The 22,931-nt window shown below is 38.9% G+C and overlaps 1 protein-coding gene across 21 annotated transcripts in view; it reads right to left on the bottom strand.

Moving 5' to 3' along the window:
• Positions 1-1,878: 1,878 nt before the first annotated feature.
• The window catches only part of PDLIM5 (PDZ and LIM domain 5), a 185,022-nt gene continuing 163,969 nt past the window's right edge, over positions 1,879-22,931 (bottom strand). For 12 of the 21 annotated variants that reach the window (XM_074950615.1, XM_074950611.1, XM_074950620.1 and 9 more), the window contains 5 exons: positions 17,194-17,368; positions 10,417-10,597; positions 8,924-9,044; positions 5,305-5,420; positions 1,883-4,363 (listed from right to left, as the gene is read on the bottom strand). In XM_074950615.1, coding sequence (XP_074806716.1) covers positions 4,274-4,363; positions 5,305-5,420; positions 8,924-9,044; positions 10,417-10,597; positions 17,194-17,368 — 683 coding nt within the window. In that variant the 3' untranslated portion in view covers positions 1,883-4,273. Of the gene's footprint in view, positions 4,364-5,304; positions 5,421-8,923; positions 9,045-10,416; positions 10,598-17,193; positions 17,369-22,931 lie in introns of all 21 variants that reach the window. The other 9 variants (XM_074950628.1, XM_074950625.1, XM_074950629.1 and 6 more) reach the window with 4 other exon arrangements.

Raw genomic sequence — 22,931 nt, 5'->3', positions numbered from 1 at the left:
AATGGCACATGTGCTCCTAAATCTCTTTGGCACTTCAAAAATCTCACCCAGAATATTTTTTCAGATCAGCCAGCTCCAGTTTTTTTATTCCACTGTGATTTTTTTTTATTCTTTAGTTTATAACAGAGTAAGCAAGGTTTTGGTTGCACGCCACTGCATTATAATATTCTATTCAGATGTAAAGAAAACGTATTCCTTGAATGTGACTTCCACTGAACCACAGTTATTGCTAATAACTGACAGTGCTTTTCTATTCCCAAACGGCCTTATATAGCAAACATTTAGGTGTATTAAAAGTGTAGAAGCCAGACCATTAATATAAATTTGCAACTTACTCTGAGCTTTACTTTTTAAGCCATTACATAAAAAATGGAGAGTTTTTAAATGGGAATAAAATTCAGTACAATAGTCTGTTATTTCTTAAGTCCTATTCATAAAGCATTGCCATAATGTATGATATACACAAGGAAAACTGAAAATCAAGTTCAGAACGCCAAGTAAGATAATAAATTTGCAGCTGTTTTTCTGTCTGCATAAAAGGGAAAACGAGTGTTCTAATAAGCCTAGGAACTGAGTTAAATGCTTTCATTTATAAGTGCAAGTAAAAGCCATGCCACTTTTGGGACTTTTGCTGGGCAGCAATTTCTCCTCCTCCCTCTTTTCCCCTTTAAAATTTTAAATATTGGATAGGAACCATTTGCCCTGTTAGGTTCCCATAGTTAGGACCAAACCCTTCTCAGAGGAATTTTGGCACCTTATTAATTAGTTGGTTATGAGTAGGAGCTGCATTCTTTCAGTGACTCCTATTTTGCCATCAGTAAAGTGTGATCCGATAATAAATTTCCATCAAGCAAACTATTTCTGGTAATTCCCCCTAATTAACACCAGACTGCTAATAATAAATTAGGCCCTATGTGTTTCTGATATAACCAAGATCTTGTCTGAGCACAAGAAATTAACCAATGCCCCAAGAAAGTAAAACACAAACCTATACTAAGCTTTTGCTGGTAAAAGGATTTATATGCAATTTTGTGAGAAAACCTTTGAAGATCTTATACAGGGCATTTTGATCGGCAAACGTTTTGAGTGACAGAGAGACTTGTTCTGGGTTGAGCAGTGAAAGGGGATTTATTGTGAAAACATGCTGTTGAGTTTTTAGCCTATAAATCTTACACTAGATTACAGTTTCTTAATGAATGAATGACAGATCTCTTATTTTTGTCGGTGCATTTTAATGTTAAATGATGTTGTGATTGATAGAAACCAAACCTCTCCCATTAAAACGTCAATTTTGACTTGATGTCTTTAAGAGTTTGGCTTCTGGAGTTTAATATACTGTTTGCAAATAGACTTGCATTTGTCTCATTCATAGCCTAAACACTGCAGCAGAGACAAAATTCCTGTAAAGTTGCATCTAAATTTTATATAGCCATGTGCAGTATTTTTTCTGCTTGTACAAATAAAGACAGAAAAACAACAGTGCATTTGCCTATTTAAGAGATATCCAGCTCATGAGACTCTTATGAGGCTGCTTTATCATGAAGTAATTGACCATGTTACAGTAGATGGTTAAGTATCCCCAGGTGAAAGCAGAGAATGCTTTGTACCAAGGCTAAATACAGTATCGGATAATGCTCGTCATGGGAGATAGTATTGCTATGAAAAGCCTCAACCTAGGGAAAAATGCCAAACACACTTGCAAATACACTGCAAAATATTCTACTCTGGCCAGTAGTTTGAAATAAAGAATGCTCAATTAATATGAATAGGGTAGTGGTATTGTTCCGGGCTACATTTCTGCTTCTCTTGTGTGACCTTAAAAAAAATCCGAAGACAAAAAACAACCACCACCCAACAAAATAAATATAACTCCAAAGCTGTTTATTAATACGTATACATCATGATATTGCTTTGCAGACTGCTTTTCATACATCTTTATTTAGAATCAAAACTGGTAACAGGAACAGAGTTTGTCTTATGAAATTTGCAAATGTGAAGTCAAAAGTAGAAGCAAAAGCATAAAGAAAGCAAGCAAGCAAATCACCAGGCTTCTTTAACTCATTTTTTTTTTAAACAAAACAAGGCAAAACACAGAGAGGTTTGAGCAACTGTAATCTGTAAATGGAAGTATTTTCCCTTTACTGCTGTTTGCAAAACCATTCATATGAATAGAAAATGCTATTGTTTCAGCACACACAGCAGAGAAAGACTACTGAATGGATCAACACATATTGCACCCACCACCCAGCAATTACCTTTAAAATTGTGATAATGTTCTATTAAGCATTCATTATTATATTTACAGATAAAGCTGTCGGCTTGATGTAACTGAACTTGGAAAAGTCTGCCATCATGGTTCAATTATGCACCTCTAAACCCACTTTCACCTCAAAACATTTAAATTCAGTCCTGCCCTCCAACAGGCATATTTTGAGAAATCACTTACAGAGCATGCACGTAAAAAGCACAGTTGCTGATTTTCTAAGTTATAATGCAGTTTCTGATACATCTGCTATGTTCCAGAAGGCAGGATTGACCCTAGATGATTCTCACATTTGCTCAAAAGCAGAACACTGTTTGTTGAGGATATCCCACATGAAAAATACTTTTGGAAGTTGTAAAGTCCCCAGTTGAACTACATCAAGCCTGCAGTCAAAAAAAAATAGACACCTAAAAATTCTGGAAGCAAATAAGCAAGGCTTCCTTAAAAGTGAAATCAAAAAGATACCAATGTGGAATATTCCTAACCAAAATAATAAATATTCAGTGAGAGATACAGCATTCCTTATAAAGTGCCCTACTAGAATCTCACCTATTAAAAACATTAATAGTCATATAGTTCCTTTTTGTGTGTGCTTGTTTATATAACTTGTTTCACCATTTAATATTAATTACTTAACAGTGACTTTAGGTTCGAAGCGTGCGTGTGTGTTTATAATACAAATAGACAAAGCACAAATTAAAGGATAAAACTGCTGCATAACGCAGCAGTATTAGCCCCTCCAGACTGTGGGTCTAGAATTTCTTAGCAACTGGGAAATTCCAAATCCTGGTCCACAAAGGGGTGGGGGGAAAGGAGGTTAAGAAGAATCACTACAATAAATGTTTAATGTGAGTTAACTGCAGTATAATTCCAAGCGGCCGGGGGGAGGTGGGGGAATCTATTGAAAAGTTTTTCATCTCTCCTCCTCTAAAATACACATTTTCACTTGCAGAAACTACAGTACATTTTAAACCTGTCCGCATCCATCCCCTTCCCAAACACGTGCTGTGTACAGTATCTCCACTGGAAGTATTTATTTGAGCCCCAGCTCTCCAGACTCTAGTTGTTTCAAAAGCAATATCAGTCCTACTAAAATTATTTTCTGAGCCTTAAAAATTGCCCAGTCTGCTCCCCCCTCTGGTGTTTTAGTCCAACCCACCAATATCTAGAAAACTGTAAATATTTTAAGCTGCTTTACAACATTGCCTCCATACTACTGGAAGTTAAAGTGTAGGACTACTGAGTACCTTAAAATGCAATTTCACGCCCTGACTTTTGTTGGCGAGCATTTTGGTGGTATGTGCCACATTTTGAAGAGTAGGTCCCATGTGTTTTCTCTAGTGGCTCAAAGGGCATCTTTTAGATGCCTATTTTCCAGCACAGTAGCAATTCCACCATTTGGTGGCCATGTAAAAAATCTCTGCCATGCTCTTTGCAGATCTGCTCAAGACTTGATTACCAAAGACAAAAACGCCATATAAACGTAACCTGGGCTTACGGAATATGGTTATCACAGAAAAGATTTCATGCATTAATTATGACCCACATACCCCAATTTTTATCTTTGATTTCATTCCTTTTTTTTTTTAAATTCTTTCCTATAAAATGATGAATATATATCTGATGCTTCCCCCCGAATACCAGCAAAAGCAAGTTTCATTTTATCACCCCTCTAAACCTGGAAGCCCCATTTCTGATATTTAAACAAATATAACCTTGGCCATAAAAAAAAATCATGAGATCAATACAATAATATGCTGTGAGGTGTGTATTTTTACACTCAATAATTTACTCTTGGAATACAGATCTCCCTCCTTCTCTTTTTACTGATTCAAAAATGTTCACTGATAAATACTCGCAACCTTCCCATGTAAAAAGCCCAAAGTTCCCACTTTTCTCTTCCATTCTAAAATCTTATATAAATAGTTTATTAGCCGATTGAAAATGGACATCTGATGAAATTCAACCTTCTCCATTCCTTATGTTGGTTAACGATACGTGGCCTAAGCTTCAGAAGTTCACTGAGTGAGCATGCTTCTTGCACAGGGGCTTATCCTTTTTAGAGAAGAACGTCTGACCCTCCAAACTGTCACAACAGACCTGAAATAGGATTGGAAAAAAACAAAAACAAAAAACCACTCAGAGAATTATTCCGAATGTGAAATAATCATCACGTGATTGATGCACACAATCATGGAATAAGGATTATTACCCATTGCTCAGGAACATGCTTTCAGGGTGGGATATTTAAAAAGTGTTAGAGTTGGTCAAAACTTGTTCCCATTTAAGTAAATGGGAACTTTCTGATTTACTTTGGTAAGAGCAGAATTAGGGCAATGCTGAGCACTTTTTAAAATCACATCCTTATTGTAACTTTTCCTGTTCGTGCAATACAAGCAAAGATGATAGACAGAGATATGCTTTCATTTCAGCTGCAATAGGTTTGTCATGTTGTCTCAATACATTTATCTTTGGAATACAAAGAAGAGACATCAAAGTTTATTTGAAACAGGGTTCAAATAAGAATAAAACCCCTAAAAGATTAACTTAACTGAAGCAGAATTTCCATATATAAAGGATCTGCACAGTATAAAGCAGAACATGAAAGAAAATGAGACAGAGGCATTTGATGTTTAGCGAATACACGATGATCTACACTGGGGGTATTATTACAGGAGAATGCAGTAGAACAGTGAGTTGTAAACTCGTATATCTGAGTTAAAAAACCTCCGGTATATATGAAACTGTGAACACAAACAATACTCTTGCCATTTTAGAAATATGACATCTTCCTTTATGGACTTCTAATGCTATATTCCAGGAGGGTCAACATGAAGGGTTAAATGCTAGCACACATGGCCAAGATCTCTAAGAGTGCCAAAATACCACAATAGCAACACACCTTCCAAACAACCGTGAAAGTACTTTTTGTTTGGGTTAGGAGGATTAAGTGACATTTTAGCTGTTACTCTCACATTGCTCAGGTTAGCACAAGCACTGCTGCCACTGATTTGTTTAAAATGTGAAATAATTTTACTTACCGAGCACACAAAGCAGGTGTCGTGCCAGGTGTGGCCCAAGGCTTCAAGAAATCTGTCTCCAGCTTCAATGGGGAATTCACAGCCATAGCACATGGTACCAAAGAGGGCATAGTAATCTGTACCACAGAAAGCATGAAGCATGAGTGGAAATGCAAGAATTTCCTTTCGAAATCATTTTGTTTTTCAGGAGAGGATACTGTGTTTATATTACCACCTGCCAAGTTTCTGGACGAAGCATTCAGGGGGTGGATAAACTAAATAGGGGCCTGAGAGATATGAAATACCCGTTCCTCTCACCAGCTCATGCTCACTCCCTTTCCTTTCTATTTCTTAATCTTTCCTTCTTCATCTCTCTTTTCTTCCTTCTGTGTTTTCACTTCGAGTCCAATAGTGTGTTAAGGGTGAAATTACCCCATGCAGAGGGCCAGAACAAGGCCTATGCACTCCTTAAGTCCCCCTCAATCCCTATTTTGAGACTTTACATGGTGCATAGGCCTCACGCTGGCCCTCGGCACGGGTGTATTTCCTTCTTAAATGAGTTTCTTTAACCTACACTCCAATACAAAACCACTCACACTTCAAATATATATATATATATATATTTGCTCTCCAGTTCTTTTCTAAACAAAGACCAACACTTTTGACCAAACTGGATTTTTAAATAGTTTCCTTTTAAGTTATTCCACCCATTGTGGTTTGCTCATGTTGAGCAGAGTGTTTTTAAAAAAAAACAAAATCAGATTTTGCCTAGAATCTCTCACTCTAAGTTTGTATCCTGCTGTATGTTCATTACAATACAATGTGCATCTAACCAACATTTGTAAATATATGAAGGTCAGTATTGGCTCTGATAGTCTCCTCTGAAAGAGTGAAACTCACCCCTGTGCAAAGGTCACCTCAAGTGCTATGCATCATTTACATCCGATGTCGTGTTGCTCCGCTGCACAGGGCCAACTTTCACCCTGAATTAGTTTAAGTTTTCTTTCATTTCAGACCCATCCCTACTCCCCACCCCCAACAACCAAGCATAAGGAAAAAAATAAATGTTCAGGTCCAGAACAAGAACAGTGAGGTAGCTTTAATGGGTTTTGGATCACTGCATCATGATGCCAAAGGTACCATGTGTCATGGAACACTAAGTTTCCATGAGACGAATTAGACAAAGTGACAGCTATATTGGAATTTCAGACTTCTTTCTTTTTGGCAACATTGTGGCACTGACGGAGAAGAGATGTTTGAGGACTGTTCTTAGGGAACCCGGGAAGGAGTGGCAAGCAGTGTGAAAGTAGATTTTGTTTCTCTACTCGGCAACATGGACGTGCTGAGTCTCACTAATGCCTGCTGGAGAACTCAGAGCCAACAGGTGCCTTTTCCCATGTGAAAAGGCAAAGGGGGCAGATTTCTGCTTTGGATCCCCTAAAACAGTGCTCTAAAACAAGATGCTTAAAAGCAGGTTGTGAGCACAAACATATTGGAGCAGTAAAGCCCTTCACTGACTGACACTGGCAAGAGGGATGTATCCTTTTTATTAGTCCAGGATCTCAATGCTGGGAAAAAATAATAATAGTGTGTGTGTAGTGGGGAAAGTTGGTGAAAACATCAAATAGTACAGTACTTCTCCATCTCACAGGACCTGTAAATCCTTACTGTGACCCTAGTGTCACAAACATATTGCTTCAATGCATCTTACAATAGTCAGAGCCCTGTTTAACTTGGCTCCTGCTTACAGTGCCAAAAAGTTACAGACTTTCCTTTGGAAGAAAGAGAGCAGTAGCAAAGGCATAATGGAAGGCTTCAGCTTTCTTTCCCTTTCACCCTCCAGAAACTGTGGTATAACAGTTTCTTCTATGCAGCGTTCTTCACACAGAAGTAGCTGAAAGTGCTCTGTGTTCAGCAAGTTCATACCGATTGCTCAGCCAACCCCTCCGTTTAACATCTCATTAGAAACCCAGTGCTTTTACTACATAGCACTTCCACCCCTGACAGTCGCACCTGCAACCTCAGGATGTGTCAAAGGGGACTTGTACTAACAACGTTGCGGCTCACAAGTAAGCTTACTACCACATGTGTCATGCTGATAGTAATGGCATCGTGTTTCAATATCTATCTGCTTGTAGCTCAGAAGAGTGAGCATTTGAGCTGGGAAGGCTTGTAAAGTAGCACCAATCAACGCATTCCGTAACATGGAGGATCACTTGATAGTAGGAGCAAGAATTCAATATTAGCAGAACAAATGCAGTCATGAATTCTCCACCTCGAGGTGAGTTACTGATTACTTTAATACTAGTTTTGATCACTCTATTTAGAGACTGTCAAGTGTTTCTAAGTTTAGGGACTTCAGACTCCCAGAGGATGACATTTCAACAACACTGTCATACTTGACAAGACTACTCATCTGTCAATATTCCATTCCATAGGATACTCCCATGATTCAACAGCAGCAAGATGCTGCAGTACTTCTGACACTGTTATGGGGAGACTAGTGTGTACTCCTCTCCTCCACATAACCAAATCAATCCTGGCAGCAGAATCTTCCTCTGCCATGCTGATCTTTAGCTCCCCTTCACCGTTTCTGCATTGCTTTGAACAACTCTGCTAACAACCAGAGCTGAAATGTTGGCTCCAATGAAATCAATGAGAGTTTTGCCACTATTTGAGTGGAGACAAGATTCACCCCAGGTCTCTTCCCAATCAATCTGCTTTTCACTCTCTCCTGCCCAAGCTACTCACCCTAATACTCCTATTAGTGAAATCACAGTGTACATTACAGGGCGGGGGGAAACCATGAAAAGGCCCCACTGGTGACGTTTCTAATATGGATTTAAATACCATGCAAGAAAAAAACCACACAACATCGAACCTTTTGTCAATTATTTCTTTCACATTTTGTGAATATTTATTATAAATACCATCCCATTTCTTTCCTAGAGAGGGAATCTATGTGGAAAGTTTTAAACAAACTAGGAAAGCAAAGAAAATAAATGAAATTATTCACTCCTTCAAGGAAATGGTTTGGCTGAAAATGTGAAAAAGGGAAGTTCAAAGGAGACTGTTTTTCGCATTAATACTGGTCTTTAGATTTTCAAGAGCTATAATCAAATCACTGTATTTTTATTCCTACCAGCCTTTTTGATCTTAAGCTTGTGTTCTACAGATGTTATTCTTGATCCTGCAAAGCACTTCCTCCTGCACAGATCACTTACGACCAGAAGTAGCCTTATTGCCATCAGTAAGACTACTCACAGTAACACACACTACTTCCCATAGTATTTGCTCATTTAATCCCTATTTCAAGTGAATGAAGAGATATGGGTTCTCATAAAAACCAATATGAAAATCTCTTGAGAATTAGCATTTTGTTGTGTTATCTATACCTACATCTGGGAACTTAGCAAGAACAGCAACTAAATGAAACTACGACGAAGAGCCTATTCCTAATGAAGTCAATAGCTAAATTCCAACTGACTTCACTGTGGCAAAATCCAGCCCCCGACTCAAAGGTGCTAGTTTGTTGGATAAGATGAAATAAATACATTGTTATGAGAACTAGTGGGAAAGCTTCTGTCAAAGTGAAAGGGTTTGTTTTATCGAAAACATTGGTCATTTTGTCGCTGCTCACCTGTCTCACAATAGGGATCCCCATCTTCCAAATGGAAGACATTATTGCGAATGGGATTATGGCAGGCCACACATACAAAACAGGAAACATGCCAAGTTTGTTTCAAAGCATTGATTACTTCCTGTTGGGATAAGAAAAAGGGGTATTAATAAGTGATGTTGATATGATGAGTGAATAGGGGTGATCATGTTCTGTACTGTTGTAAAAAACACTTTGTTTTTATGCTTTCTCTGCAATGTTACTTGAGGATCTTATTAAATAAATGAACATGAGCATAATTTTTTGCTGACATGCATTATAAACTACTGCATTTTTTAAAAATGTCTCTCCCGTTCTTCATCTCTGATGAAGAACTGTTTAAATTATCATCTCAACACTATCAACGTGTTATTTCAAGTCTTTGGCAGCTGTCAAAAATTAAAGCAACAAAAAATCCCAAAGCCAAGATCAATTTGGTTACTCCATCGTTTCAGGGATACTCTTGTAATACTCTGGAGGACGCATGCAGAACTGAAATTCAACAAGCTTAACAGTACCACGGTCCCCTGCTAGGGTCCCCAAACAGATTTTGAGACAGATTCTGTCTCCCTTATTCACGTTGAGTAGTACCTTACTGTGTGAGTAGTCCCACTGATTTCAGACGAATATAAATTAATATTCGTGAAGATAGGGAAAAGTTAATTAGGGGACATCACAAAGGACATTATGACAATTTTGTTAGGTTTTGAAAGATGATGTAATGCCAAATGTGACTTGAAACTTGGACTGCTAAAGCAATGAGATGTATGCTGACCATTTCCAGCGACACCGGGGAACAGACTCTTATCTTTCTGGATCAAAGGGTTGGAATTGGAAACTTTAGGCTGTGAGAGGAGCAAGGGCTTTTCTACCTACCACACTCGAGGGAACATTTTGATATTTTATCTTATGCCTAGTGCCAGACAAATGACATGTTCTGTAGTATCAGCGAGGCATAATCATTTTTACATATTGTACAATTATTTTGTCAATTCTGTCAAAAACCACCAATAAAATATTCTTTCACTTCAATCAAAGAACTGCAGCAGTTACCGATGGGCAACTTGGAGAGAGAAGATGAACTCCGAAGAGGCAAAGCCAGAAGCAAGGCCTGGGGTCCAGGTTTCTGGCAAGGGGGAGGCTGCAATGTCTCTCCTCAAAGAGTGCTGGAGATAAACTGGTAATGTCCATTATTGGCATGGGACTAGAATATAGAACTGTAGCCTACGTGTATATGACGACAGCTGTATTGGTGCTACAGAGTGAATCTGCAGGATGAGAACTTGGCTACGAAAAGGGGATTTCAGAGTTCTAAAGAGACATGTGAGATGCCCTGTAAATTAAAAAAGCTTAATCTGCAATAAAGTGTTCCCTAACACCAACTAATCCATTACAAAAATGAGGAAAAGGCTGTGGTTAATATTCACCTTTAAAAATACTAATTTAAACCATGCACACACAGTTTGATTACTTACTCCAAGTATCTTCCTCTGGCATCGAGAACATTCAGGGGCAAAGAACTTCTCATAGCAGATCTCGCAATAGAGAGCCCCCTTCTCTTCCACAAACCCAACGTAAGCCATAGAGGTTCTGCAGTGAGCACAGTTAAACTCCTCTGGATGCCAGGATTTCCCCAAAGCCACCAGGAAAGGTCCCCTGGTTAAAGGAGAAGGGACTAGTTTAGCCAATGCAGTGCAACTGAAAGGGACAGGGGGCAACACGGACAACTGTAAATGTCTATCGAAATTACCCATGTGACATTAGTACAAACGACAAACCTTTGCTGGTTAACACCTCTTACCTACAACAATCTCCAATAGAACACTGAACAATTCTGTGCCCATTTCACTGCGTTCCAGTAATGCCTGGAATGATCTTTGTTCACAACACCACTAATGGCTTTTCTTTCACATCTTATTTTGAACTCCATTAAATATAGTGCCATAACACTAAAGTGATTGCTAGAAAAAAGGTTACTATTTTATAAGACCTCGTTATAAGATCTTCCAAATGATTTCTAGCCATTGCAAAATATATTTAATTTCATTTAAAATTATTATAACTTTTTTTCAGTACATATCTGTATTAAGGTTACAAATGTTAACATAGATTTGACTCCACGAAGAAGTCAAGAAGGATAAGATCAGTTTCTCAAGAGAGAAAAATACAATAAATTTCCTTATCCTGAGAGTCTGTTGCAGTGATGAACCATTCCAGGTGAGAGACAGCCGTTTTCTCCAGCAGCCAATTATGGCAAGAATATTTTGCATCCAGAAGGGGAAATGTCAAGCCATTATCATTTGAGAAATGCAGAAGTACTTGTAAGATATTCATTTGGATAAGTCAATCAGGGTTTTGGACAAAACCACCCAGTCTACAAGCAAATTAATTTTTGCCAGATTATACTTATAAAGCTCTCCCTTATACAGTTACATTTATATTCATTTTGTAACATATTTAAAGTGGTTATTTTCTATAATAATTATTTGTTTTGATACTCACACATTCGTTTTAGCAAAGATAGGGTTTTGATTTGAGACTAAGTTCAAACCATATTCAAACTTTGAGGAAATTTGGGTCTGGAACAAAACTTTAATTTTCTGCAACCCTGAAAGATTATCGTGTACCTTGCTGCTGTACTTAACCTAGTTCTGATCATGCTCAATATACAGCACTCCGTCCTGCACCAAAACACAAAACAATCAAAAATCCCACACCACAATGATTCCAAATATTAAAGGGAATTAAGTAAGGAATAGAACATTTTTTGTATAGAATGGCAAGATTTTCTTACCAACAAAGTAATTAGGGAAGATAGGGAGAACAATGGGGATGAATTCTTCCAACTAGCTTGCTAGGGTGGGGTATCTGCAGGATGGGAAGACAAATGGGCAGTAGAATGAGGAGAAATTCATCGAAAGAAGCTGTGGATAATTCTTTTCATTTCCCTCATTATTTGTTTTCTTGATGGAACACGAACAGTAGAGGAGGGCAAAGGAAATGGGACAAAAGTATATTTAAAATGGCTCATGCATCATCTTGAAAAAGGGAGAGAATTTATTTCATTTACAAAGTTATTGCCTGACGGTATTTGACAACCGGAGAAATAATGGAAACAATATTTGGAAAATTGTTCCTGAACCTGGAAGACCAAATTAGTGTCGTCAAACTCCAGACTCCCTTGTGGATGACTAAATAGTGCAAACGCTGACCTAACCTGATACCCTTCAGCCTCTGTACAAGCACCTTTTTACATCAATGCCCTTTCAGTTATGTACAGATCAAACAATACAAGTTCTTGTGTACAACAAAGTGCTCTCTTCTCACAGTGTCAGCACAGGCTAATTTAACGCATTCATTAACACAGGACTGACACTGAAGAGGTTCTTCTAGCTTCAGTAGGATCAAGTTTCTGTTTGTCTGTTCTAAAATGATAGGCTTGGATAGTTGCAAAGTGGAAGGAAAGTATTCTAATAAAAGCAGGAGAGGGACCTCAACATCTGGTGTATTTAGCTCTCCACAGTTTTGACATTTTTAGGCTAACCATTCCAGATAGCGTGCTGGAATCCAGGTGGACAGGAAATGGTATAAAATTGTATCTAAGCAGTTTTCCCTCCCAACAGGCCCAAGACAAACATGGTAGCATACTGCACAGTCTCTCTTAGGATTCAAGTTTTTCCATCAGTATGCTTGTACTTGCTATATACATATGTTCAGAAACATGCCTTTTAAAAAAAAAAAACAAAAACCCATACTTTTAACTGGGTCACTGTTTAAACATGTTAGAAGTTTAATCACACCCAAAACCTTAAAAAGAAAACCTCGAAGGACAGAAAAAAAATGGCAAAGTAGACAAAGATGTGATATTCAGAATTTTGGAGGCGTTCCTGATCTTGGCATGGATTAAATTGTTTCATCAAAAAACATTCATCCCGTACTGAGAGCTTGCAGTAATGAAAGGTATTCATTTACCACTGGACCGAAAAGGGACTTATAACTGCAAGAAGTCAAATTTTGTAGGTCGTATTTATTATAAAACCATCACCCACTCCATCATGAAAATCAAGGACAATCCTACAAGCCATGGCTTGCTTTGAGTGAGCCATCCTTAAAGGTTGTTTTGAGGTGCTAAGGACTTCAGGTCCAATTTTCAAACATGACTGTGTAGACTAGGTGTGCAAACCCTACAGCTGGAGGTAGAAACTTACACTCAGACAACTATTTACTCTTTCGGCACCCTGCAAGGCAGCCACTTTTATACTGCTTATAAATAAGCAGTATAAAAATATACTATACATAAGCTGTATAAAAAGGAGAAGCAAAGGCTTACCAGATAATAAGCACTATTTCCCTATTTTGACACTATAACCAGACACAACAGTATCAGTATATTCAGAGGGTCCACCAGCAGTATCTATCTTGGTGATCATGTGCATTGTACTGCACGATCAAGCCAACAGAGGAATTTAGTGGTGGGGAGATGGAAAGGATTTTCACATCTGCTCAGTTCGTCAATCACTTGATAGTTAACAGAACGGCCGTCCAAAAACCAAACATTTCTTCTTTTCCAGTCACTGGCAAACCCCATGACCTGTATTTTCTTATATATAAGAAACCAACAAAAATGGTACTCTTAATTTTGCCCCTTGCCCTTCAGAATAATTAAACTTTGAGAAAATAGATCTTAAAAATAAATCTTTTGTCACACTTACACACATAAGAATATACAGTATTATTTGTGGAGACCCTGGGGATACAAATTTGGATTTCCAAGTGACAACCAGTTCAGCATCTTGGTATTAAGAGACTTACTGAGTTCCTGAAGTCCTTGGGAGCTATCAATTAAAAGTCTTTCAGAGCCTCTTTACAAATATTACATATTTTAAACAGAAAATATAGCTTGTGTTTGGTTTGGGTATCTTTATGCAAAGAAAGAAAAGTTTAATCTAATGAAACCTTGGAAAATGTTGACATCTGTGGAAGATAAACATATCTATAATTAAGAGAATAAATTAAAAAGTTATAAGATGTCTCAATTTTTTTGGCTTGACAAGCCATGGTTACTCTATGCCTTAGTGTAAAGTAACCAACGCTACAGTGCATTTTGGCTGCAAAACAGGTGTACAATGGAATGTCACTTGATCCTGCTCCTACCTTTTCGTAGGTAATGCTGCCACTAAGGCCATGAACTGTAATTATGTTAAAACTTGAACTCCAAAAGCTATCACAATCTTCCAAAACCACTGTAGCGTGAGAATGTTGGGTGAACTCAGTTTACTGATTACTGTACTGTCAGTTGATCTTGACATGAAATTATCCTTGTTCTTAAGAACTCTGTTGGCATTTGAAGATATGAAAGCTTGGCCTATGAAAAGCATCCGAATAATCTGAATTGATATACAACTGACTGTTGAAAGACAGATAAATAGTGGTCAAACTGAAATATCATATGGTACAATTACTCTGTGCTGTACTCATGTGCCATGTATGCATGACTAGCCAGCTTTTCCTCTAATTAAAATAAATCCCAGTAGCAGTAAGCTTAAAACGGCATGCAAACTGAACTGCAACTGCCATATTTTTATTCATGTCCAGAAGGCTGTTTAATCCAGCATCATAGGAACTAATCCTTCCACCAGAATATATGGGATTTATGTAAGAAATATTTAGCACTAAGGAAAAAGGAAGTTAGACATGCAAGTCCCCTGCACACATGTGGGAAAACAGAACCCATCACTTTCAGATGCATTATAATTCAATGGCTGCAAAGCACCATTTAAGTGTGGGGGTGGCATAGCTTCCCCCCTCCCCGCAACTCCACCTGACCCTTCTCTTCCCCTCTCAGGCACCCCCCTCCACCAGCAACCTGATCTCCCCAGGCCCATTAGCCATCCCCTCCAAATTTGAGGGAGTGATATTGCGATCGCCACTCAGATCAGGCCTGGCAGCCCCTCTGTTGTGACAAATTTGAGTGACTGGTGTTGCAACCTGGCATGCTCGTTCGCAGTACCAATCAAGTTGGACCTGGCCAAAAAGTGGTCAGGGCACAGGCTGCATGGCCCCACCAGTTCTGCAACCTATGCTGTAATTTATTAAGGAGGTATCTGCCCCAGAAAATCTACAGTAGGTGATGGTATAAGTACTGTTGATCGGGGCATTTTTTTGTTGTGTTGACAACATCTTAACGGAGACCGTTTCACAGACCACACATTCTCCAGTTCAGTTATGTAGCTCATCTCCCATTTCATTTGTGATCAATCATCATCCGTGTGGTAACTACAGCAACTTGTTACATACAAATTATTGTTTGTCTTGCAGTAGTACCTAGGGGTCCTAATCATATGCCAAAGCCCCAGTGAGCTGCATATTCACATTACAAACAGTCCCTGTTCCAAGAACACTGCAAGCTACGTAATATTAGGAAAGCATTTAATGTATGTTTAAACCCATTTAATGAGATTTAGCAGCTGGAAACAAGGTGAAATAGCACCATGTGACCATCTGGTTCTCCAGATTAGAGCGTGAGAGCCACTGGTGTAGATAAAGCTACAATAATGTCTGCTAAACCAGCAATAATTTAAAGGGAGCTGCAGTTTCTCAAGTGAGAGATTATAGTGCTACAGCTTAAAGACAAAATAACCACAGCTGTGGAAGACGGGCATGCTTGGCTTTCTGCATGTAATTTACTATATACTGATCCATTCAGAAATTTCTATTGGCCAGGTAATGAGATAGCTAAATGATACATGGTTTTAGAGGCTAAACTTTTCAATACACCCTTTTAATTGCACCCATAAGACTTGTGAGCACATACATTTTACGTTTTTATAGTGCAGCATAAAATTTGAATTGGAATGAATGCATATCCCTGTTTGAATTAGAACATATGCACATATTTCATTCATTATTGCTATAAGAAAATTTTCAGATTACTCATTTTTAATGCCTTGATTATTTAATAAAATAATTATTTTCCCGTGGGTTTATGAGCTTGAGCAGCCCAGGTAAATGACAGCTTTTTTGGGGGGGGGGGGAGGGAGGGTGGAGAAGAGAGCTTATTTTTTTAAAATTTGACCAAGAAAACACCACACATTAAGAAATTTTTTTTAAATCCAAGATCAAGACCGAGCTCTTAGGAAATTCACCCTTCTCCCCCCATCCCTCCCGCTTATGGAAGGAATACCAGGAAGGTTCACTCATTCACATCAGGTGGTCCTTTGTACATTTACTGTCCTTTTGGAGACAGACCCATCGGCTAATAGGCAAAAATCACTACCTATATATTCTAACCAATCATTACATCACTGAAGTGAATGGAATGTATTTAGCTTAATCTCAGTCACAGAATGTATCTGGGTGAAATTTCTTTCCATCCATATTATACAACTCAAAGTCACTAGACACTGTAACAATCAAGTGCATGATGGTTAGCCCTAGATTATGATTGGACAGATTTCAAGATCAGACACTGGGGGAAAAAAAACTAAAACTACTATTACTATAGTCCTAGCAATAATTAAAATGTGACATTTCTTCTTATGTGTGGGAGTATCTTACGTTTCCTCCTCTTTTCATTTAATTGTTCTGGCTTACCAAGTACCATTCAAAACTGAAAAGGAGGACTTGTGGCACCTTAGAGACTAACCAATTTATCTGAGCATAAGCCTTTGTGAGCTACAGCTCACTTCATCGGATGCATCCAATGAAGTGAGCTGTAGCTCATGAAAGCTTATGCTCAGATAAATTGGTTAGTCTCTTAGGTGCCACAAGTCCTCCTGTTCTTTTTGCGAATACAGACTAACACGGCTGCTACTCTGAAACCATTCAAAACTGGTTATTCCTTATTTGATTTGCGTCTTATCCTGTATTTGCCTTTCGACTTGTTAATCTTCCGGGTCTGACTGAATGAACGTTTGATTTTGTCACAACTTGTTTATTTGGTTTAGGTTTTATTTTTGCCGAGTCCCAGCCAACATTCCCATTTTCAGTAAAACAGGTTCTAAAAGCGCCCATGACTCTTGAGAGCAGATAATGGCTTCCACATTTGCTTCCTGTGTCACCAGGTCCAGGTTCACTTTTTTAAAATGAATCGTGGATTTCACGCCTGAAAGCGGTAAAAAGCATTGAATCTTGTTTGACTGAAATGCAGCCCAAAAGCATTTGTGACGACATAATTAAAATAAAACAAAACCAGGTTATGTCGTAAGAAAGATTTTAGGATAAAATGATCATTAAAAGGAAAAAGTACAAACCTAATGACCTGGTTACACTGAGCACACATAGGAGTGCGCTTTCCTGCTGGAATATGCTCTGCTCTCTGCACCAAAGTGTCTTGCTCTGTTAGTTGAGGCGGAGTCACGGACTTATCGCTTGGTGCAGTTGCGCCAGACGGTGTCATATTGTTTGATATCCATCCACTTGTAGGAGCTAGGGAAAATAAGAGTAAAAAGTAGTATAGAGACACTATTCAAAATATGTCAACCTCAATAAACAGGTATACAAGAACAGAGCTCAGTTCAATACCTGAATTTGTATGTTTAAAATACGCACAGTACATATATGATGCTGAAAAAAAAATATACATAGCAACAGGGTAACATGACGAATCTAGTTTACTCTTTTTACCCAATCTGGCAGGTGACTAGCCACCAAAAGCACCAAACCAACATTACTTACCAGGCTAAAATTTCTGGGAAACACAGAATGGTTTTCAATTAAGTGGGAAAGGAGTGGACAAAATTGGACCTAATGGAGCAATCAGGTTACAGAATATGTGACATGTTAAAATCTCACTGTGCTTTGGACAGGTCAAGCTGAAGCCAAGCTTACAAATATATGAGCAGTGACAAAACAGCATGACATACATCTTACAACTCAAGAAAGATCTTGGAGTCATTGTGGATAGTTCTCTGACAGTGTCCACTCAATGTGCAGTGGCAGCCAAAAAAGCGAAAAAGAATGTTGGGAATCATTAAGAAATGGATAGATAAGAAGACAGAAAATATCATATTACTTCTATATAAATCCATGGTACGCCGACATCTTGAATACTGTGTGCCGATGTAGTTGTCTCATCTCAAAAAAGATACACTGGAATTGGAAAAGGTTCAGAAAAGGGCAACAATAACGATTAGGGGCATGGAACAGCTTCTGTACGAGGAGAGATTAATAAGACTGGAACTTTTCAGCTTGGAAAAGAGACGACTAAGGGGGGGTATGATAGAGGTCTGTAAAATCATGACTGGTGTGGAGAAAACAAATAAGGAAGTGTTGTTTACTCCTTCTCATAACACAAGAACTAGGGGTCACCAAATGAAATGAATAGGAAGCATGATTCTGAACTTTTAGGTGTACTAGGAACAGGTTTTAAGGCATTTCTGAAATCAGGGTGGTGTTTAAAAACATGAAAGCTGAGACTCTCACATTGTAACTTGCTTCCAGAAGCTGAGCTTTACGAAAAAAATGCCAAGCGTCACGGAGTCTCATGATAAAATTGTGAGAGTTGGAAACACTGAATTCATTGTCCCATGCCCCCTGACCCTTCCACAGATCTCTACTACCCACTCAGAAAGTGAAAAGGGAAGAGGGCTGCAATACCATACCCTACCCTACCCCCTTCAGACCACACTAAGGGTGACCTTCTTCTCTACAAGCTGGACAGGGGAGGATGTGGAGACTGGGTGGACCTGTGGGTGTAAGGAAATGCTTATTGTCACCCATCCACCATGTGGAGTTTACATGGAAAAGATAATACAACCAAAAATATTATCTTTTCCATGGACCTCTTCCATCCTGGGGCCCTCAGGCAGAGGAGATGCAGGTGGTGGGGACAACAGATCCCATGTGAGTGGTGGTCTATGAAAAAAAACTCAGTGAGTTTGGGAGTTATACACTATTCCTGAATTCATCTTGTAAAATTCAAGTCTCAGAAGTCCTCCCTCCATCACTGCCTGAGAAAAAGGAGAATCAATGGCAAATCTAGCTGCCTGGATGTAGATGGAGGTACAGACATGGGGCGGAGGCATTATATGTAGGTTCAAGTCAGCCTCCAGTTTTTGTGCAAGTGTTCTCTGAGTAATTTTTAAAGAATTTAGTACTGAGGGATTTTGGTTTGGGATTTCTCATCAGAATTAGATTGAATTATTACAGAAATGTGCCAAATTACTTAGTAAACAGCTCTATCAATTAGTTTTCCAATGTCATCGATAATGTGCTCTTTGGGCAGAGTGCACCATCAATAATGATCATTGCCAATGCTTTAATTGTTCACATTTTTTAACTGATGAAGTAACAAACCAGGAGAAATACCCTTCCTTCATCAAGGCGATACTAAACCTACAGTGGCTGAAATTTAAGAACAGCAAGTTCTTTAAAAAACAGTGACCTATTGTAGGATGGAAAATGAAAAGTTATATTAAGTACAGTCAGATAAGAAAAAATATACAGTGTTAAGAATAATCTAGAGCCACATTCATCGATCACCCAGTAACATTTGCTAACTGCTTTCTGTTGTAAGAAAGCTTTGAGAAAAAGAACCAAAGCAAAAGAGACGGCGCTCATAGGAAACAGGGGAGAGGTTACACACACAACGTAGCATGTCAGCAAAGGAAATACCACCCAGAGCCAGAGAATTATCATCATATAGTAATGACATCAACTGTAACTGCCTCTAGCACTGCTTCACCAGACCCATCCACAGATCTTCCTGTACAGAGCACTATTCAATACTTCTCTGTCCAACAGCTCAAACATAAACTCCACTATCATAATCTACTGGGCCAGTGTTCTCTTCTGGGAGGTGCAGATGATTTCTAGTGTTGGATCAGATATTGTATCAAAGGAAGCTTGCAGGTTATATCAAGGATTGAGCTTAGCAATACTGCTTAATTTTTTTCAGTCTTATTACTTAATGAGATATACAGCACTTAGACCTTTTTTTAAAAAAATTTTTTAAACACAGTGGTTGCAAAGCTGGGGCCTGTGACTGAGCCACAAAAGAATTAATTTCCACTCAAAATAGAACTCATTCCTTTAGATGGCTGAGCACACTTGACTGGAGTGCTCAGCCCTTTGTGGGATCAAGGCCCTGATTAATAACATATTTCTAATAAAATAATTTTATCAAATTTCAGAATTCTAGAATGAAATTTTATCAAATTTCAGAAGTCTTTTGGCACCATTTAAGTCAGTGGCAGACTACCTATGACTTCACTGGGGCCACTCACCCCCAAATCTACTTTACCTTCTCAGGCTATGTGCAGACTTCAAGATGGGGGGAGTACTTCCCAGCCAAAGAGACATACCTGTGCCAGCTCCGATTGAGCTTTTGCACTAAAAACAGAGCGTAGCTGCAACGGCACAAGTGGCAGGAGGGATTAGCCGGCCCGACTATGTACCTAGCCTCTCAGACAGGATCGTATTCAAGGTGTTTAGCCCCTCCTGCTGTCACGTCTCCCCTTTACGTTTAGAATGTGAGCTCGATGAGAGCTAATGTAGCAGCATTTCCTCAAACCGGGAATTATGCCCTGAGCTCGAAGAGCAGACATAGCCTAAGTGTGTGCCTTCTAAATATTAATGGAACTCCTATTACTGTTGAAACTTACTACAAGGATCAGACCTCAAAAACTGTACTTAAATCTACTCTGGGGGCAGTTATTTAAGACCCAATGAAATGACTTTATAGTTACAAAAGATAAAAGTAGTAACAGAACATACATACATTTTAGGTCTGATTTATTTTGTTTTCTTAAGCGGTGTATGAATTATAAAATTCATTTTCTGTAGAATGCCATTACGGCCAAGAGAACTGAAAGATGCCAGAAACGTTTAATACTCCCACAAAACAAACAAACTTACTTTCCAAGTTCCTCAACTGATCAGCTTTCCCCACTCACAAAGTTTCTCAAAGTGAATCCCAAAAATTTACTGAGAAATCTCACCAAGTGAAACTGCCACAACATGCCTGAATATTTGAAATGGCAGATTCAGATACTGTGTTTCTGTTCATTTTAATATTACAGAACATACAGGCTTGTAAAGCTTTAAACAATCATTTTGAGAGCTGCTGTATTAACAAATCATTGTTATAACAACCAGCACCACATCCTAACAACCAGCATCACATAAATCATAACAACCAGCACCACAGCAATGAGTCAAGCTCATGAACCAAAATATATTTACAACTGTACACCTGAAGCAAATACAATGCGAGAGAGTAATATGCCCAAATTTTAAAACTTTTTTTAAAAGTAGCCAACTACAATAAACATCAGTGCTCTATAAAACAGACAACAGCTTTGCATGAAGTATGCCAAGGAACGTGAGGTCAGGAATAAAGATTCATAAAGACAAAGGATTTCTCCCTTTCTGCCCAACTTTAACCCTTGGCTACAGAGACTACATGGCTGCACCAAAGGAAGTGAACTCCAGCTTTAAAGCATCAAAGCATACTCATTCTCCTTGATCTGGGAAAGGCTGGAAAACAAATGCTGCAGTGATTTAGAGGAAAGGAGTGTGGGTGGGGAGGAGGGGCAGAAAATTAAGTACCATTCACACTCCATATGTATCACATATATTCATCCGAATATAAAAAAGAATCACCAAAGCAGGAGAGCTACAAGAGAATAAAATGGAACAATCGCAAAGGGGGGAGGGAGTCGAGTGTAAAGGAAGTTCCTACTCTTCCTCTTCCAGATCTCCCTAAAACAAACCGTGACAAGAAACTTTGTTTACAGCTGGCCAATTATTATTGCAATGAAACATTCCCTGATTATTATGGCCTGCTCTAACACTACACAGCTAGGTTGACATATTGCAGCTTACGTCGACCTAATTATGTCAGTGTACACACTACAGCCTTGTCCCGCTGACGTAAGTGCTGTACTATACTGACATAGTAACTCCACCTCCACGGGAGGCATAGCGCTTACGTCAGCGTAGTTAGGGTGACGCAGCATCTGTGCAGACGTTGCATTACTTTCACGGGCTGTGGGCTGTCTTGTCAATTTCACAACTCCATGCTGCAGCCGTGAAGTTGACCAGAAAGCTGAGCAGCTACAGCCTGGCTGCCCCCAGCATTCCACTCCCAGCTGAGCTGCTGCCCGGCAGCTTTCTGCTCCGGGACTTGAGAAACCCGGGCAGCTGCCCCTACTTCCTTCTCCCCGACTCCAAGCCGGGAGCAGGGAGACTAGAGCCTGGGGTCGACTCAGGGATGTAGTATAGACATGCCCTTAGTTATAGGTCTTCGAAGTGACAAAGATGGTATTTCCCTTTTGGGATAGGCTTGCAAAGTAGACCATCTTGTCACATACACTGTTTTCTCCCTTTTTTGCTTTTCTCGTATTGATAAACTAATCATCGCAAACTAGCATCTTACGTGATCTTTTTTCCACTGTAGCGCATATCTTCACTCCTGCTTGAAAGCAAAGGAGACTTAAGAGCTGAGTTAAAAAAACAAACAATTTTCTTCAAGAAAAAAAATTAAGAGAAAGGGGGATATCAAAAGGCACAGAAGATACAGTCTTCCACTGCTCAGGATAATGAACAAGCAGTCCTCCACTTCTCTCTCTCTATTGCTGCAGCAAGCTAAGTATATTAAGGTGGTTACTCCTTTTTGGTTTAGAAGTCTGGTAGTTTGTTAGTTCTCTGTATGTGTATATCTATCTATCTATCTATCTTCTTACTATATGTTCCATTCTATGCATCCGATGAAGTGGGCTGTAGCCCACAAAAGCTTATGCTCTAATAAATGCGTTAGTCTCTAAGGTGCCACAAGTCCTCCTGTTCTTTTTGCATATATGGATGCAATTCTGCCACGATTAGTTTGTGCAGTCTTAATGCCTTCTGATAATCCTGAAGAAAAATAATGGGAGTGTCTCTCCCCTCTCCTGCTGCCTAGAGAGAGTGCGCTGATCTACCCGGTGGACTAGCAGCATGGATCTTTAGCACTCTAGAGCATTTAAGAGGTATAATGGCATCATAAAGTTAT

Source organism: Natator depressus, chromosome 4, assembly GCF_965152275.1.
Source record: "Natator depressus isolate rNatDep1 chromosome 4, rNatDep2.hap1, whole genome shotgun sequence".
In the NCBI taxonomy this organism is placed as follows: domain Eukaryota; kingdom Metazoa; phylum Chordata; order Testudines; family Cheloniidae; genus Natator; species Natator depressus.
The sequence above is the reverse complement of the archived record's forward strand: the minus strand, read 5'-3'. Positions and strand labels throughout refer to the sequence as shown.